The sequence below is a fragment of the Panthera onca genome, chromosome D3 (genome assembly GCF_046562875.1).
Source record: "Panthera onca isolate mPanOnc1 chromosome D3, mPanOnc1 haplotype 2, whole genome shotgun sequence".
Taxonomy (NCBI): Eukaryota; Metazoa; Chordata; class Mammalia; order Carnivora; family Felidae; genus Panthera; species Panthera onca.
Window position 1 is genome coordinate 52717470 of NC_138350.1, and position 19898 is coordinate 52737367.

Below are 19898 nucleotides of genomic sequence, written 5' to 3' on the forward strand. Positions count from 1 at the left end.
CCACCCTAGTCCTACTGAAATAGAATTTGCATTTAACAAGAGCCCCACATGTTGTGAAAGTTTGAAAACCTACTCTAAGTGATTCTTACAAATAATTAACTTGAAATACCACTGTTTTGGAAAATACATTTAAAACTACAAAAGAGCTTGTTATTTTGGTCTCAGAACCATATGATACACCAAAATCCAGAGAATTATCATCTTTATGTTCCACTGTAACCACTTTCCCTAATAAATTGGTTCCCTTGTATAATCTGGTTTCTTTCTTTAATACCAAGGTTTATACTTTTTTCCTGTGATACCCTCAAAAGAAAGTTAGTTTTGAATAACTAACTAAAATGGCATAATCCACATAGTATTTCTGGTCTGTTTTAGAGCATGAAGGGAAGCAGCAAAACCCAACAATATTGACATATTCACCCACTAAAGATTTTGAGGATTACTAAAGCAATAGTTTTGCCAAAATAGATATTCAAGAACTGTGACTTTGATCCAGAAGATCAAATGCTATTGTGCTTATTTTCATACCTGTTCATTTCCAAAGATGATATCTGCAAAGGTGTATTTTTCTGAGGACTGTGTGGCAACTAAAAAACAGGGGAAAACAAACTAATCATATCGTTGGAATGAAATATAAAATACCATTAAGAAAGTCTGAAAATAAAATGAATTTACCTTCTTTTTCCTTACATCGTATTGCCTTAAAACAAAATTTTCCCTTCTCCCTGCTGGCAAGTTTGGCATCTAGAAAGAAAAGAAAGAAAAAATTTCAAAGATCTTTCTCAGCTTCTGACATGGTAAAACCTAATTTATTATTCAGACTTCCTTAACAATACTGGAAAATAATTCATAACTATAAATAATGTTTAATGAAAAACATCTTTGTTTTCATCTCAATAAAGCAAATTTCACTCAGCCCATAAAAAGGATGAAATTCAATTTTCTTGAAATACATGGTCACACATGTGCTTGTGTGTGTGTGTGTGTGTGTGTGTGTGTGTGTGTGTGAATAAATAATACTCATTTTATATTTATATTTGTGTGTGTGTGTGTGTGTGTGTGTGTGTGTGTGTGTGTCAAATTACAGATAAAAGTTTAAAAGATCCGAACCTGGGAACCAGGGAGCCCACAACCAGGGAGCCCACTATTTTTTAGTGACTAAAAAATAGTCTGTTATAATTTACATTAAAGCCACACTGAATTTCTCCCTATTAAACACAACTTTGCAATTAACTGCCCTGCTCTCAGTATACAGATTTTCCTATGTTTTGAATTAATTCCTTTGTACAAATTCCAAAAATAAGGATTACTGAAAGGCTAAGTATGAGTTTAAACATTTTTATAGCTTCTGAAATAATACTGTACAATTTTTCTCCAGAAAGAGCAAATATTTTGTCGGCTTCCCTCCACTCTTAAAAGCACTGGCATTCTCATATCACTACCAGGATAACTGACAGAAATATTCTGGAAAACAATCTGTCAATATATATCACAAGTATGTATATTCTTTTAAGTGTTATATGGGTATAAAGTCAGTCACTACAGAGGTATGGTTATACACAGAAAAAACAGCCTACCAATGGCAAAGGACACAAAAAGAACCTTCCACATTCTAGTCTATATGTTTCTGTACTGTTTGAAATTTTGAAAGTGATCATCTACTCAGGCACTGATTTTCCAATTGAATAAAGAAAATGCAAATAGAAATATGTGGAAGGGAATAAAAAGATGGGAAAGAACGGATTAAGATAGGTAATTTGATTCAGTCACTTGCAGTAATGAAAACACAACTTAATGCTTAAAAAACTTAATTATAAAAAAGGTACCAACAATCTTCTGATATTATAGTACTATTCTGAAAAATATCAAGCAATGAAGATTTGAAAATTTACTATGAAAAGGAAAATAAAGCACAAACCTTTGTTTTCAGAGAGATTTACAGATTTCTGGAATTTCCAGTGTTTGCTACTACTCGATACTTGTACTATATGGAATTCCTTAACACCTGCTTCACTCTATCAAAAAGAAATAAAAGAGTCATTTAAGATTTAGGGGCATGAACTTAGAATATTCTAATGTAAATAATATTCTGACTCTTCTACCAAAGTAAGTATTAATTAACATAAGATTAAATTTTTATTTTGAAATAAATAATATACATTTCGGAATGCTTACGTTATTTAAATCCCTCCTTAAACTTACTTAGAGAAGTCAACATCTTATATGAGAACTGTATTTAACTATGATGTACTCCCACTGGAGTATTCAGTCATTAGAACCTATCATAATGAGTTACTGATAGTATTTAATCAAACAGTATTTGTTGTCAATTTTGAATCAAAACTGTAGCATTTTTTTTATTCCTTCTCATCTTTCTGAGATATCTCATTGTCATTAAGGCAAAAATAAACAAAAATTGAACAAATCAGAATCTCCATACACAGCCAATGTACATAAAGTTAATCTGTACACAATTTTTTATTTACCTGGAAAAGAGCTAATTTGAAATTATTACAATTTTCTTACTTTTACAAATGTTATTTTCTTTAAAGATCACCAAAGTATTAAGCACATAAATCCTAAATATCCTAAAAGGCAACCTTACAAATTTATGAAGCTAAAACAAAGGACATTACAGAATTCATTACAGAATAAGCAACACTTCATGTAAGTATCTGAACTGAATCAATCTGATGCTAAGATGCTATCTTATTATTATTAAGTAGGCTTCACGCCCAGAGTGGAGTGCAATGCAGGGCTCGAACTCACAACCCTGAGACCAAGACCTGAGCTGAGATCAATGGTCAGATGCCTTACCAACTGAGCCACCCAGGTGCCCCACTAAGATGTTATTTTAATAATAAGATCACATTTCCTTCTTTAATACTCATTTTTATATATTTAGAGTATATAAATAAACAGGAATGATAAAATGTTTGAAATGCTTTATATAAGGAAAATGGTACTCACGATTATCAAGTTAATAATACTGAATGGGAAATCCTAATACAGAACTTTGTAAATTTAATTACATCAACAGATTCTGAATGGTGAGACTAGAAAGCACTCTATCAGATCTCTTTTGGGTTTAATTACTCACGTATAGGGCTACCCTTTCATATGATATGTACCATATTAATGCCACCAGGTCATTTTATTTGAAGAGACTTAAAATCACAAAGCTGATAGAAAATTAAGATGTTTTCACACTGTTGTATATGAATATTCCTAAATTCCTAGCTTATGCTATCTTGTGAAAAAAGAATCCTTTACTAAAAACAAAGGAAACACTTCCACTATAATTAAAAATAAAATTTAGTTTTAAACCAACTTACAGTATTGGTATTTTCCACATCCACAAAGACTAACATATTGCCCCCTCTGCCCTCCTCATCTTCAAGAGAATTACTTCTGCAGACAGTGGCCCGTACATTCAAAGATCGGCTGGTACAAATGACTGCAGTGTGTCTTAATATTCTGTGACTAAAGAAATAAAAAATAGCAAGTTTAATGTAAGAACCTCTCCATGTGTTATGATTCTCTAATTCCAAATAAAGCTTTTAAAACCTAATTGCTCTCAGGACCATTTATACTCAGAAAACAAAACAAAAACAGAATAATAAAGTAAAATTATGTAGTGTAACTTCAGTTCAATTCTTCTCAGTTCAGAAGGAAACTAATAGTCACCTTGACTCTAGGCATGTCTGCTTACCAAACTCATCAGTCTAGCACAGGAAAATAATTTTCATGCAGCAATGTCCTAATTATGCTTCTTCTCTGACAGTGGTTCCAAAGTAACTGATCCCCTATCAAGTAAACTTCAAACTTTAACTTGGCATTTAAAGCCCTCCACAATACAGCTATTTACATTTCCATGTTAATTCCCCTTTACTTTTTTTTTAACATTACCTCCTAAATTTTTTTTTAAATGTTTTCACATTTACTTATTTTTGAGAGACAGAGAGAGACAGAGTGTGAGTGGGGGAGGGGCAGAGAGAGAGGGAGACACAGAATCCAAAGCAGGATCCAGGTTCTGAGCTGTTAGCACATAGCCCAACGCGGGGTTAGAACTCACGAACTATGAGATCATGGCCTGAGCCGAAGTCAGACGCTTAACTGACTGAGCCACCCAGGTACCCCATAATTTTTTTTTTTTTTTAAGTGCAATTGAAATACAATATCCTATTAGTTTCAGGGATAAATCATAGTGATTCAGTATTTTTATATATTATGAAATGATCCCTTTCATAAATCTAGTGACCACCTATCATACAAAGCTATTGTAATATTACTGACTATATTCCCTACACTGTACATTGCATCCTCATGACTTCTTTTATAATTGAAAGTTTGTACCTCTTAATCCCCTTCACCTATTTCGTCTACTCCACCAACTCCTCCCTACTCTGGTAACCAACAGCTTCTTTCTTCTATGAGTCTGTTTCTGTTTTTTTTGGATTCCACATATAGGTGAAATAATGCGGTCTGTCTTATTTTACATAGCATAATACCCGTCCAGGTCTCCACCCATGTAATCACAAATGGCAAGATTCACTCCTTTTTATGGCTGAGTAACGTTCCTCTGAGTGTGTTTGTGTACACATGCGCATTGCACATCTTCTTTATCCTTATCAACAGGACACCTAGGTTGCCTCCACAACTTGGCTAATATTATAAATAATACAGCAGTGAACAAAGGAATGTATGTATCTCTTTGGATTGGTGATTTTGTTTTCTCCAGATGAATACCAGAATTGAAATTGCTTTATATGGTAGTTCCATTTTAATTTTTTGAGAAACTTCCATACTGTTTTTCTAAGTGGCTGTACCAATTCACATATCCACTAACAGTGTATATGTGGGTTCCTTTTTCTCCACATCCTCACCAATATATATTACTTTGTGTCTTTGATAACAGCCAATCTGACAAGTGTGAAGTAATATCTCATTGTGGTTTTGATGTGCATTTCCTTGATTAGTGATGCTGAGCATCTTCTCTTGTGCCTGTTGGCCATCGGTAGGTCTTCGGAAAAATGTCTACTTAGATCCCCTGCCCATTTTTAAATTGGGATTTTTTTTATTTTTTAAATTTTTTTTAAAGTTTATTTATTTTGAGTAAGTGGGGAAGGGGCAGAGAGAAAGGGAGAGAGAATCCCAAGCGGGCTCTGTACCATCAGTGAGGAGCCCAATGTGGGGCTCGAACTCACAAACTGCAAATTCATGACCTGAGCCAAAACCAAGAGTTGACACTTAACTGACTGAGCCAACCAGGCACCCCTAAATTGGGGTGTTCTTAATATTAATTGTGTAAGTTATTTATATTTTTGGATATTAACCCCTTGTTGGGTACATGATCTGCAAATACTTTGTCCCATTCAGTAGGATGCCTTTTTGTTTTGCTGATGGTTTCTTTGTGCAAAAGCTTTCAAGTTTGATGTGATCCATTTGTATTCACTTTTGCTGCCCTTGCCTGAAAACACTGGTCCAAAAGAATATTGCTAAGATCAGTGTCAAAGAGCTCACTGCCTATGTTTTCTTCTAGGAGTTTTATGGTTTAAAATCTTGCATTCTAGTCTTTACTCCGTTGTGAATTATCTTTGTTTATGGTGTAAGGTAATGGTCCAGGTTCATTCTTTTATATGCAGTTGTCCCATTTTCCCAACGTCATTTATTGAAGAAACTATCTTCTCCATTGTATATTCTTGCCTCCCTGGTCAAGATTAATTGACCACATATGCATGCATTTATTTCTGGGTTTTCTATTGTGTTCCACTGATGTGTGTCTATTTTCGTCCCAGTATCATACTGTATTGATTACTATAGCTTTGTAGTATAGTTTGAAATCAGGTAGCATGACAGTTCCAGCTTTATTCTTCTTTCTCCAGAATGCTTTGGCTATTTGGGGTCTTTTGTAGTTCAACACAAATTTTAGGATTCTTTGTTCTCATTCTGTAAAAAATGCCAATCGTATTCTGATGGGGCTTGAACTGAATCTGTCGATTGCTTTGGGAAGTATGAACATATTAACAATATTAATTCTTCCAATCCATGAACACAGTGTATCTTTCCATTTATTTATGTCATCTTCAATTTCTTTCATCAATGTCTTACAGTTGTCAGAGTACAGGTCTTTTATCTCCTTGGTTAAATTTATTCCTAGGTATTTTATTCTGTTTTACGCAATTGTAAATAGGACTGGTTTCTTAACTTCTTTTTCTGATAGTTCATTATTAGCATCTAGAAATGCAGTCAATCTCTGTATGTTAATTTTGGATCCTACGACTTTACTGAATTCATTACTTCTAACAATTTTCCCTTCTTTTACACATATTTTACACTGCGACCAAACTAACTATATTCAGTTTATATTTTCTAATTTGCAAATCTTCATTCATATATACAGCCACTCCCTGGAACACCCACTACTCTCTTGCCTATCCCCCTTGATATCCAAATTTTGAGATCTTTACTTTCCTTGGAAGGTCATTTCACCACTACTATATTCTACAAAGCCTTCTCTGACTGCCTTGGCCAGAGTATGCTCTATTGTACTCTGAAGGAGAATATTATTGAGTATCTAATATGTCCCCGTTATAAATACTGTATCATTTTGTCCTCAGAAGTCTTAGATATTTTAGATATTCCATTAATAAATGGAGTAATACAATTATTCCTAGTTAATTTTATAAAAATGACAGCAGCATTATCACAAATAAAATAACCTGTTGTTTAATGATTTATAGGCCACAGACCCTTGTGAGTGCCAAGGTAAATTTCTTCAGTGACCCTTATTATAACACCACTCTAATCATCTGTTCTGCAAATATATATCTTCCCCCCATACATTCCCAGGAGTCAGGAGAGGGCACAGGGAAAAGGAAAGGTAAAACAAAGTAATTTTCTTGAAACAGGATGACTATCGACAGGTTGTTTTCACATACAAATGGTACCTGTGAACTTCATTATTATGTGGTAACTTTGGCCCTGGTACTTGGTCGAATCAGAGAATCATGAAGTTAACAGACAGAAGCCACTAAGAAGATTATAGTAGCCTAATTTTTTTTCACTTTTGGCTACTTAGAACTTAGATTAGGGACAAACTCAATTATAAACATCATGCATAATATAGAAGGGGGTAATTTTTTAAATAAACAATGACAGATGTTAACAAATATCAAAATGTTTATTTGAATTTGTGCACATACATTAAACACAGAGCTTAAATCAAGAAAGTTTTATAATACTCACCGGATCTTAGGCTGCTTTTTAACACTTTCATAGTAAAACAAAAAGTTAATTTCATGGACACCTTCTTCATCTGGCCCACGTAACCACATTGGTAGCTGGACTGAAGCTCCAGGTAGAAGAACAGTGTCAGGAAGGGGAACAGGAATCACCTCTGGCTGACTCCCTATGCCAATGCCAAAGTCTACAGAGGAAGCCGATGATACGAGTGCTGTACACACAGCGGTAGAGTCTGTCGCAACAGTCTTGTAAGCACTACAGTTCTCAGAAGCTGAAGGACTTAGTGGTGTTAGAACAGCTGTGTTACCACCAAAAGTAAAGAACTCTGGACGTTTAGAAACAACCTTCAATCCAGTAAGAGGACTTTTGCTGACATTGACAAACTCTACATATGCTTTTCGGATTTCTCCACAGAGGAGCCCTGTAGGGAAATGTATAAAGAATACCTGCATTGGAGGGAAAAAATATTATTTTATTGTCTGTTAAAAATTCCGAACCTCTAATGAATAATAAGTTAAGATGTTATATTTCTTTATAAAGAGAATTACATTAATTCTCTTTGATATCTACCTGAATATGTGGCAATTAACAATACCATTTTAGAAAATGTTATTCAACAGCAGATGTCAGAGGTATGAATTAAAGACAAAACATCAGTGACAAGTGAGTATCAGCAAAACTCTGACGACTGTGTAGACTATGGGTAAGAGAAGTTATAAGAAATTTAACATGACTGTGTGAATTAAATAATTGTCAGTTGAAAAGCCCTTATCAATGTCAACTTGAAAAGTAGCTCAACTATTTATTTACACATCAAGATGAAAAGATACCCCATAAGTCTTAAATGGGAGGAATGTACAGATCCATGATTCCATATCCATAATTTTAAAACCAAAAAGCTCCAAATGACCTCAAACGTTTAGTAACTCACATGGGAACAAAACCCGATCTAACAGAGGCTTTTTATACCCTTTCCCATTTAGTGTGATAGTCCCATGGTTCAGTCACACAATATTAATTTGCTTGATTTCCAGATGCTACCACAAACCCAACAGGGGTTACATAACACTTTATATAAAAAACCACACACACACACACACACACACACACACACACACACAATTTCTAAAAATTAAAGGAGAAACAGATTTCCAACACACATCTGGCCTCAGGATTTCATATAAGGGAATGTGAACCTGTATTACAGAGGTAGAAATATGGGCTACCAACCATCTAGTAAGTTATCTGCATTTCCCCTTAAGTCAGGCGCCTGGGTGGCTGGGCATTTGACTCTTGCTTTCTCCTCAGGTCATGGTATCATGGTTTGTTAGTTTGAGCCCCATATCAGGCCCTGTACTGGCAGTGCAGAGCCTGCTTGGGATTCTCTCTCCCCCTCTCTCTGCCCGTCCTCCGTGCATATGCGCACTCTCTCTCAAAATAGATAAAGTTAAATAAAATTTAAGAAAATAAGTAAAAGATCCTTAAGTGTAAATATCAGAGGTACACTGAAAGTATCCAAGAAAAGAGGAACATAAAGGTAAAAGTGTAAGAAAAAATGTTCTAATGAAGTTATGACTAGTAGTCCCAGAGGAGTTATAAAAATCCAGTGGAAAAACCTGTTTCTTAATCTAAGTTTGAAAGGAATTTCACTATGGCCATAGTCTTAAGGAAAGCAGATAAATTCTGTGGATGTCAGAAGCTTTAAAAGTGGGTATGAAAATGGGGTGCGTGGATGGCTCAGTTGGTTAATTAAGTGTTCAACTTCAGCTCAGGTCATGATCTCACAGTTCACGAGTTTGAGCCCCACAGTGGGCTCTGTGCTGACAGCTCGAGCCTGGAGCCTGCTCCAGATTCTATGTCTCCCTCTCTCTCTGCCCCTCCCCTGCTCATGCATGTTCTCTCTCTTTCTCTCTCTCAAAATAAACAAACATTAAAAAAAATTTAAAGAAAAGAAAAGGCCTCTGACCTAAATCCTCCCCCCACCCAAGGTAAGAGGATGGCAAGACAGTGAATAAATGTACATTTGTGTATTTTCTTAAGGCAAAATATTTATGATATGGATCTATTGTGGGGTTTTTTTGTTATTCACTACAAGCTTTTTTGTTTAATCAACCAAACACCAGTTGTTACTATGTAGAATAAGAGGTCCTCTACATATTCTACCTTCTGCAAGGAAAATTACATCTATAACAATAAAGTTTTTTTTTTAAACCACCATGGTATGCAAGAAGAAAACTTAAATACAGAATGAGCAATATCAAAAACAAAATAATTTTAAAGACTACTCAGTTTAACATTTAAAATTAAACATCATCTGGTTCAATTTTCCTCATTTCATAAGAGAAGAAACTGTCCAAGTTCAGATAATTAGAGATGGAGCTTAGAAAAAAGTCTAAAAGAAAGGCTCTATACGTAATAATCTATCATCTGAGAAGTACCGCACTTAAAAACCATTTGTACTTTTACCAATCTTAGTAACAAAGAACATCTTAATCATCAGATACAATGAAAAGTATAAGCTGGGTGGCTCAGTCAGTTAAGCATCCAACTCTTGATCTTGGTTAAGGTCGTGATCTCATGGTTCAGTTCCTGAGATCAAGCCCTGAGTCAGGCTCTGCACTAACAGTGCAGGGCCTGCTTGGGATTCATTCTCTCTCCCTCTCTCTCTCCTCTCTCTCATTCTCTCTGCCCCTCTCCTACTCATGCTCTCTCACACTCTCAAAATAAATAAATAAGCTTAAAAAAAAAAAAGGGTAAGCTATAAAAACTGAGTATTCTGGTGTCCTCAATGGACTGATTTCAATTAACCAGAGGGGTCAGAATCTTCCCTTTCAAAAGTAAGCTCTAGGAAATTCTTATGTATAGAATTCCAAGCAAACTGTATAAATTAGTGACTTCTAAACTATAATGATGGGGGGCACCTGGATGGCTTAGTCGATTATGCATCCAACTCCTGATTTCAGCTCAGGTCATGATCTCACACTTGTGAGATTGAGTCCTGTGTGCCTCTGTGTGGACAGTGCACAGCCTGCTTGGGATTCTCTCCCTCCCTCTCTCTCTCTCTGACCTTTCTTTCCCTGCTCACACATGCACTCTCTCTCTCAATACATATAAACTGAAAAACAATAAATAAATAAATAAATAAATAAATAAATAAATAAATAGCTAGCTAGCTAGCTATAATGATGAATAGCCCTAAAATAAAATTTGGATCCCAACTCATTTCAATCCATCTTCAGCCTTAGATTCAGCCTAGGTGTAGCAATGCAAATCCTAATAAAAATCCAATGCATTACTACGGGAACTTGACAGGCTTACACAAAAATGGCACAAGTATAAGAAAAAAGAAAAAAATTAAAGATTAATTTTTAATCTGGTTTGTCAGATTCAAAAAATTATAAAGCAAGAATATAGTATTGACAAAGAAAGATGAGGAATTATTATCGGCAAGAATAGGTAACCACAGAAAAAAATAAAAATAGGTATACACACTTTAAGGATATTAGTATATTAGAAAGATGGTATAATGAGTTGCCAATATTCAATTAACGGTAAAAATAAAGTTTGACTCGCTACCCCTTGACATTCGGAAGAGTATTATTCCCTTGGATTTAAAACAGAACACAGACATTAAAAAATAAAACAGTAAAAGTTTTGACTATAGAAGTCTCTTAAAAGTGTTTGTAAAACTCAGACTCAACAAAGGACAATCAGGCCTTCATATATGTTAAAAGCCTTAACATGGTGAAAGACACCAAATCAAAGTTAAAATATATAAAATATTTATCAAGCAGAAGCTAGCACTGAAGTCAGTCCCTAAGTCTTTTTTTTTTGCCCTACATAACTCTTTAAGTGAACCATAATTAACCAAGTGTAAAACTTGGGCAGAATACATGTGGCTCAGCAATACCCTCCCTCAAACACAACCCTCCCCTTCACTTTTTTAATGAGTATAACTCCCCCTCCCCATACAGGCAAAGGATTAGTGCCCATAAAAACCATCCAATGAGAAAAGGGAAATGGTACCCAATTCAAAGGGTATCAACAGGTAATCATATAAACATATAGAAGAAAAAAAATCATATGAACAAAAAAACGTATGAAGATTGATCAATCTTATCAGACATCAGAGAAATGTAAATAAAAAGAATGTCATTTTTCACCAACCTGATTTGCAAAAGTAAAAAAAAAAAAAAAAAAAAGCGATAATACCCAGTATGTCATAAATGTGAGACAACGGATATTCTCATACTCAAGTAAGTGCAAATTGCTATAGCCTTGCTAAAGGTAATTCTGTAGTATGTTACAAAACATTTTATTTATATATCCTTTGACCCAGCAATTCCACTTTAGTCTAAACTAGAACACAGAGTATATACATAATGTGATTTACTGCAGAACTATCAGTAATGATGAAAAACCAGAACCACACTCAACAACAGACAAATGGTTAAAATACATTATGGTATCTAAATAAAGGAATACCATATACAGCTGTAAAATAAGGAATTTTTACTGAATGAAAACAAAGACCAAGTTATGTTGTTAAAGACAAAAAGTAAGGATAAAATGTGCAGTATGATTCCATTTATAATTACTAAAACTATACATAAGTGTTCAGTGAAAGGTCTGAAAGGAGAAAACGCCAATTTAGTATCACGAGCACTTGTAGAAGGTAAGTGGCTAAGCTTCTAACTCCCCTACTAAGAAAACTTGAGGATGCAGGAGGAAAGACCTTCTGCCAGTGTCTGTAATACTATACAACCCTGCCACTGGTCTGCCTCTCAGGTAGACAACTGATCCAAGGTAGGCCAGACTTCTCTCCTAGAAACTTGAAACTAGTAATAAAGTGGCACAAAGACTGGAAAAGTTGTTAAACTAAGGTCATATCAAAAGCAATGCTTTCTAAAGGCTCACAAACATTTGCTGCTAAATTTCCTGGAGGTGCCAAGTCCTTATTTTTCTGAGACTTACTGTTCTAGAATACTTCAGTTTCCAAGAGATGTTCCAATATCCTTTAACTAAATAATACATTTTCTCTTTTTTGGCTTATGCTCCCTAGCATCAGTTTCTATCTTCTGCAACTAAAAAAGCTGGAACTTATATGGCATAAAAGTAGGTTGGGGTAGGAAAACAGAGAGAATAAAGGGAATATTGTTTCTTACGAATATATTTATCTATTTTGTGTAAACTTTTTACAACCATTAATTCCTATATTATTTGTGTACCTTATCAAAAAAGAGCCACTGATTTTAATAAAGTGTTCTTTAAATGCATTTTCTCAATTTCCATCAATATTTTGAGGTTTATATTTTATAACCTGGCTGTGACTTATCTTTGTAAATTAGACCTATTTAACCCTAGCTTAGCAATAATTAAAAAGTATGGTTCAATGTAACATCAGTACCTTCAAAGTCTACAATTAATTTACTGAAAATACTATCTGACCTTATAATTTATTAAGTCCATGAAATTTTAAAAAGTGAAATACCTCCAACAGTGGCATTTCTTCCACGATAATGGGATCTAAACGTCGATCAGGACCATATTTGATAGATGTTTTCTCTTCTTTTGTATTGTTAAGTCGAGGACCTTGAATTTCTAAATCTTGTCTCCCTCTGACTGACATACTCAAGGAATGTTTTCCTGAAACAAAAAATAATCAACGCCCTAAAATAATTTGATATGTTAAGTGACATAAATTTAGCTTGAATACTGTAACTTTCATATTATTTCTAGAAAAATTCTAGACAATTACTGAGTAGCATGATTAATCAAAGAATTAGGCATATTTTACTTTTATGTTTAACCATACCTACTGTATGCTGCTCAATTTCTCATTTAGGAGAAATGAGACTTACTTACTTTGCAAATACAAAATACATTAGAAAGGAATACAGTTGTTTATTTTTGAAGCAATGGCAGAGTTTAAAATAATCCAAATAATCTGACTAACTGCCTTTGTTAAAGGTACATTAGACCTATTTTTCAAACATGCTATTTTCATTCATTTTATTTTATAAAGATTTAATTACTAGTTTTGTATCTGTTTAGCAATGCTATGGTTTTACCTGTGTGACATCCAGGAAGAGAACCAATGCCATCTACTGTCATGCAGCCCTGAATAGTGCCAAGATTATAAACAACTCCGAGAATATGCAGCTCCCCTATGTGATGGGGAAAGAGCTTTAGTCTTGCCTGTGGAGATATTTAAGTCACTCTTATTATCTGTTTTCATAATATCTTAAATAGTGCAATACCTAAATTCTGCAATATTGCAGAAATTGAAAGTCATGACCTAAGCTTTTGAATAATGAATTAATTTATTAGACTGGAAAGCATTTGCTTCAAAAGAAAAATCTGTAAATTCTGTAAATTCTACAATTACAGGCACAGATCTTAACTAATACTTCAAAGTCAACAAAAACCAAAATATTCTGGTCAACCAAATGTCATATGAAATTACCATACTGACCACCCCACAAAAAAAAAAAAAAAACAAAAAAAAAAACCACAAAAAACACAAAAAACCAAAAACATTGCACCAGGCTTCTTTGAAAATTAACAAGCCAAATTGGCAAACCAGACTACTCTTCTCCCACCAATTTCCTCTTGTGCAATTCCTGTTTCCGAATCTTCCAAATTTTAGCTTTTAAGAAAATTAAAATATAAAATAAACCTAACAAACTGGTTTTTTAAATTTGTTTCCAACTTACTTTTTTGAAAGGCTTAAGACATAAAAATAAGAAAATAATTACCACTTTAGATTCTTCACTATTAATTAAAAATTCTGAAATAACTTCAGTTCCAATCATTTTAGGTTCACCTGTTACCTGAAAAATATTTTGTAAAATACATATTCTAATGAAAAGTATCAGAAGAATATTAACATTCCTATACATCAATATTTAAGAACAATAACAATAATTACAGTTAGCATTTACCAGGTTCTTACTATGTGCTAATCAATATACAAAGTTGTTTTTTTTTTTTTTTTTACTTTCACACCTGGAGTGATCTAACATGTGATATATTTTTCTATTTCATTCAGTCCAATTCAAGTGAGGAGGATAAGTGATCTACTCAAAGTTGCAGCCACCAAGAGGATAAAACTTCAAGACATAAAGTTCAGCTACTAATTGTCAACAATGGCCAAAATGGCCGCTTAGTTTAATTTTGCAGTAAGAGCAAATTTCTCCATCTTTTACTCTGACTGGTCTCTTTTTCCACATTGTCCAATTGTATCGAGTAATGGCAGCCTAAGCAACATGCATAAAAGACTGGTGGACAATATGGGCAGTAGGAGAGAACAAAAAAAAAAAAAGGCCTCCTCCAAATCAATGACTTCTGTAAGAGACTATAATCTTTGGTCATGTAACAAAGCACAGTTAACTGGCTCACACTTGGGGTAAAGCTGGTCCTCATAAACACTGTTTTACTTTTACCATGAAGTTAGTTATTTCATACAATAAATTAAAATTACATTTCCCTAAATTTCAGTTCAGTATCTTAATCCATCAGCAGCAGAAAGTTATGAAGAAATCCAAAGAGTTTGAAATTTACAGGATAAAGTATAACTTAATTATACACAAAGAAAAATCTCACTTTAATAAACCTCCTTTAAAATTTAATATATTAAACAGACTAATATACTAAAAAGCTAATGGATCTTTTAAAAAACTCTACCAAGAGTGAACCATTCATAAGCTTCTTATTTGTATTCCAGGCATCAGAAAAAAAAAATTAGAAAAATTCATGGAGTTGCTAAAATTCAAGTCAGAATAGAGCCTACAAAATCTCAATCTTTGGAACTATCCACAATGAGTTTAATCACAACACGTTTTCAATGAATTTAACCAACAAGACTTTACAGAAGGAAATCTTTAAAAATCAAAACACTCCAAGAGAAATAATTTAATAGTAAAGTTTAGTACAACATACATCTCTTTCCAGTTCTCCCTTCATAAATCAATGCCAAAATGTTGGGATATTTCCCAGTTCCAAAATAATGATTAAAGCATATATCAAGGTAGTACAAAGAAGTAAAAGTTATATAGTAGGTAGTGGTGAATAGCCCAGTAAGTGGAAAAAAATATTATTTCCCAGTTATTTCTGTTACAATCAGCTTGGTAATAAAGATTATTTGTCCAAGTCATTCCAACTTCAATAATAACTATCTTAGGGGTGGGTGCCTGGGTGGCTCAGTCAGTTAAGTGTTCAACTCTTGATTTTAGCTCAGGTCATGATCTCATGGTTCGTGAGCACAGAGCCTGCTTGGGATTCTATCTCTGCTCCTCCTTGACACGTGTGTGTGTGCTCTCTCAAAATAAAAAAAAAAAAACAAAACTATCTTAGATAAAGAGCTTATTACAGACACGAGTAAGAAAAAGATAAAATACATATAAAGATAATCCAAAAAAAGGAAATCCAAGATCTTCAACTTCACCAGAAATTAATGAATGAGATGGAAAATAATAAAGTAAAACAGCATTTTTCATACCTAGTAAATCAATTAAGATGCTTTTTTATAAATAAGAATGCTTAATGTTGCAAAGATGAGATATCCAATCCCATGTGTTGCTGGTAAAAAGCTTTGGTATGACCTCTTGGGAAACCAAAAGAGCACTAACATACTTATTCCCTAAAATTTTTTAACTTCATGCCTAGGAATCATTACTACAGAAATTATCAGGATGAAAAAAGTATACACCCAAATTTAACCATTGAATTATGAGGATAGTAAACAAATGGAAACTTCTAAAACAACTATCAATGGAGACACAGAAGAGCTTATAGATCATCCATGATGGAATATTACACAGAAATGAAATATTAAGACATGTTAATATCAAGATACACACACAAATCAACAGAATGAAAAAAAAACAACACACACAATATTTTTAAAATCCCATATGTGAGAGAAAACATACAAATAGAAATTACTGGAAAGATATATAGAAAAGTGTTAAAGTGGTTATTTCTAAATACTGAGAAGACAGATTTATCTTTATTCTGTATGTTCTTTGTATTCTCTATTTTCAACAATATGCATATATCATACTTTTTATAACTAGGGAAAACAGGCATAAAAAAGAATAAGTGTAGTTCACTGAACAGAAAATATTGAAATGTTATGTATCTGCTAGGCTATTACTGAAACATGCTTATTACAAATACCTTTTAATAACTTACTAGTTCTTTAACTTCTTCATTATCCTTTCCACTAGTATCTTTAGGTTGAAACTTCCATAGCAATGACAAATCAGTCAACAAAAGTGGAACCTTCAAAGGATTTCTAAAAGCCACTTCCACTGTTATTGGTTCTACAAAAAGAAAGGCCTAAATTAGTAACTTCAATAAACCCCACCTATCATCCTATGCTTCAATTCTCTGAACACACCTTACTTTCACAGCTCTGCATTTCTGCCTAGACTGTCCTTTACCAGCTTATAAATGTCCATTTATTCAGGATTCAGTTTTAAAACTACTTCCTCTAGAAGATTTCCCCAATTCCTGTGTGCTAACGAATGTCACTCTCTCTTCTATATTCCAATAGCACACTTATATACTAGTATTACATCTCATACATAGTGCCTGGTTTTATACATACAGCTCACTAAGTTATGATTCCTAATTTATTTTTTGCATGCCTGGCTTCCAGTAATTTTTGGCACATAGAAAATTATCTTGCATCTACTGTAGGTAAACAAAAAACCATGAATAAAAATTCAAGTATATCACCTTCTACAACTGCCAGTGGAAATCTTGAGTTATCTGAATAACTATTCAAACAATATTGTGTGGGGTAGAAATTGGATGGAACTACTCCTCTGTTAACCACAGCTACAACTTGTTCCTCAAGTTCTCGCCACTGCTGAGAGGATTCAGAGTCATATTCCTGATCGAGACTTACATGAGTAGCTGCTTGCTTTTCACCTAAAAAAAAAAAGTGTCACAATTAAACACGTTTATTAACACCTGCCTTCAATGAGACATATTATTATTATTATTATTATTATTATTTATTATTGTATTTGAGAGAGAAACAGAATGTGCACTCAAGCAGGGGACAAGGGCAGAGGGAGAAGAGGTGGGGGTGTGGGGCGAAAGAGAAAGAGAGAGAGAGAGAGAGAGAGAGAGAGAGTGAGAGTGAGAGAGAGTGAGAGAGAGTGAGAGAGAGAGAGACAGAGAGAGAGACAGAGAGAGAGACAGAGAGAGACAGAGAGAGAGAGTCAGTCTTAAGCAGGCTCCACGTTCAGCACAGAGCCCGACACCGAGCTCAATCCCACAACCCCGGGATCATGACCTGAGCCAAAATTGAGTCGGACACTCAATCGACTGAACCACCCAGGCACCCCCGAAACTTATTTTAAATAAAAATATGAGGTATCCGAATAAATACATATACATATACACTCTTGCCTATAATTATCTGAGAGAAGAATATCCTCTTATTAACCCTAGTCTAACTGGAACTTGGCTTATAACATTGATGTTCTTTTCCTCTTGACTCTGAAAGAATATATTTTTCCTAATATTCCAAATAATTTTATATGAAATACTTCAAACATACAGAAACACATGGGGAATAACAAATATTTATATATCAAAATTTAACAAATGCCAATGTTTGTTGTAAGATCCCAAATACTCTTCATAAAATAAATGTTACAGATAGAATTATTGCCCTCTGTGTAACCCTCCCAAATCCTACTGCTCTCCTTCATGTCCACTAGCCCTTCTTCCCAGGGCTATTCCAAAGCTGAAATATAATGTTTTCATCCATATTTGTTTTTTACTTGATCACATGAATGTATACATAAACAATGCATAGAATTGGCTTATATGTTTGAAATTTATAGAAATGGAATTACATTTGACTGTTCTGTAACTGTTTTCACTCAACATTATGGTGTATTATCCATGTAGAAACATACAGAACTATTTCTACAGCATGAATCCATTGTATAAATATGCCAAAATTTATCAATTCATTTCCTGCTACTGTTTCACTTTTTTTTTTTGCTGTTAACATCAATGTTGCCATAAACATCTTGATAAATATTTTTAAATAAAATACTAAATTAAATCTCAAGGAGAAATATAGTAAGCTTAAATATAAGAATACACAGAATCACAAAGTTTACTCTAACATACATCAGTATATTTATACTCTTGGCCCAGTATACCATTCTAAGGTTCAATCCTAAGAAAATAAGCCTATATTTTAAAAAGTCTTACAACGAGGACAGCAGAATATTGGCAATTGTTCTCTGCTTCTGTGTACATTTGAAATTTCCATAATAAATTTAGTAAATTTATTAATAAATTATAAATTAATAAATAATAAATTTCCATAATAAAAAGTTAACAAGTTTTATCCACAAGAACATCCATCACAATGTTTATATAAGAAAAAGAAGAAAATAGTCCAACTATATAAGACGCGAACATTACAGTACTTTGTAAGTACTGAATAAAGTATCTTACAGCCATTAACATTGTTCATTAAGATTACATAATAACATGGGAATGCCTGGGTGGCTCAGTTGGTTAAATATCTGATTTCGGCTCAGGTCACGATCTCATGATCTCATGGTTTGTGGATTCGAGACCCACGTCAGGCTCTGTACTCAGAGCTCTGAGCCTGGAGCCTCCTTCGGATTCTGTGTCTTTCTCTTTCTGCCCCTCTACTGCTTGTGCTCCCTCGCTCTCTCAAAAATAAAAAAACATTAAAAAAAAATTTTTTTTTAAGGTATGTAATAACATGGGCATTTTTCCCATTATGTGAGAAAACCCATTATAATTATAGCTATTTTGTTATTTTTAGCTTTTAGAGCCGGAAGAAAAACCACTGAAGTAGTGGTTATCTTCAAGGTGGCAGGATGGTGACATGGTACAGAGTTATTTATCTTCAAACATTCTTTAACAATTACAACATCATTTCTTAAATAAAGAAAAAAGCACTTAAAAAAATAGTCACTAGGTAAAAAGGCAAAATAAAATTTTACGAACCATCTGCTGGTCGTCTGTCGTGGCCAAAGAAAACCCGTGTGGCTGAACTGTTAATATACGGTAAAGGTAGCTGCGGTAAAGGGCCATCTGGTGACAGCTGACTTACGTTCTAGGAGAAATACAAAAGAAAAAAGTTTTTTTGAGAAAATTCCATTTCCTTCATATTTGCCTCCTCATTTTTTAATATGCAAGGTATTAAAAACATGTTAAGCAAGAATATTAAGGTTAACAATTAATAGTTTTACTTAATACATCAGTCATAAAATTTTAGGTCTCATTTATTCTGGCCCAAGAGAATCTTCCTAAAGTTACTCAGCTAGCTATTAGCTCTCTTTGGAAGTTAAAACTTCCAAATATTATTTTGGTGCACTTTACTTCCTGTGACTCATTACAGCATCCTATCTGCCAAAATTCTAACCCATATGATCTCAAATTAATAAAGTTTCTTAGAAAGAGGTATTTTTCTGCAGGACAGATAAAATATTCATTATCCACAGGTCTTGAGAAAAAAATTCACAACTTTCCACTTTTTCCGTAAAACAATGTTTTGTATGTTCTACCCTCTTGTCTCAGTGAAGTATTTTCTCACCAAGGGATGGTATGAGGACCCAATATAAAAAAATTTGCATGATTCA

At 33.8% G+C, this 19898-nt stretch overlaps 1 protein-coding gene across 2 annotated transcripts in view; it reads right to left on the reverse strand.

Moving 5' to 3' along the window:
- The window catches only part of TRAPPC8 (trafficking protein particle complex subunit 8), an 81972-nt gene that overhangs the window by 16764 nt on the left and 45310 nt on the right, over nucleotides 1–19898 (reverse strand). For both annotated transcript variants that reach the window (XM_060613539.3, XM_060613538.3), the window contains exons 14-24: nucleotides 19264–19372; nucleotides 16990–17184; nucleotides 16441–16571; nucleotides 14004–14078; nucleotides 13317–13443; nucleotides 12737–12891; nucleotides 7249–7691; nucleotides 3336–3483; nucleotides 1919–2015; nucleotides 676–744; nucleotides 529–587 (exon numbers count right to left, since the gene is read on the reverse strand). In XM_060613539.3, the coding sequence (XP_060469522.2) occupies nucleotides 529–587; nucleotides 676–744; nucleotides 1919–2015; nucleotides 3336–3483; nucleotides 7249–7691; nucleotides 12737–12891; nucleotides 13317–13443; nucleotides 14004–14078; nucleotides 16441–16571; nucleotides 16990–17184; nucleotides 19264–19372 (1608 nt within the window). The remainder of the gene's footprint in view (nucleotides 1–528; nucleotides 588–675; nucleotides 745–1918; nucleotides 2016–3335; nucleotides 3484–7248; nucleotides 7692–12736; nucleotides 12892–13316; nucleotides 13444–14003; nucleotides 14079–16440; nucleotides 16572–16989; nucleotides 17185–19263; nucleotides 19373–19898) is intronic.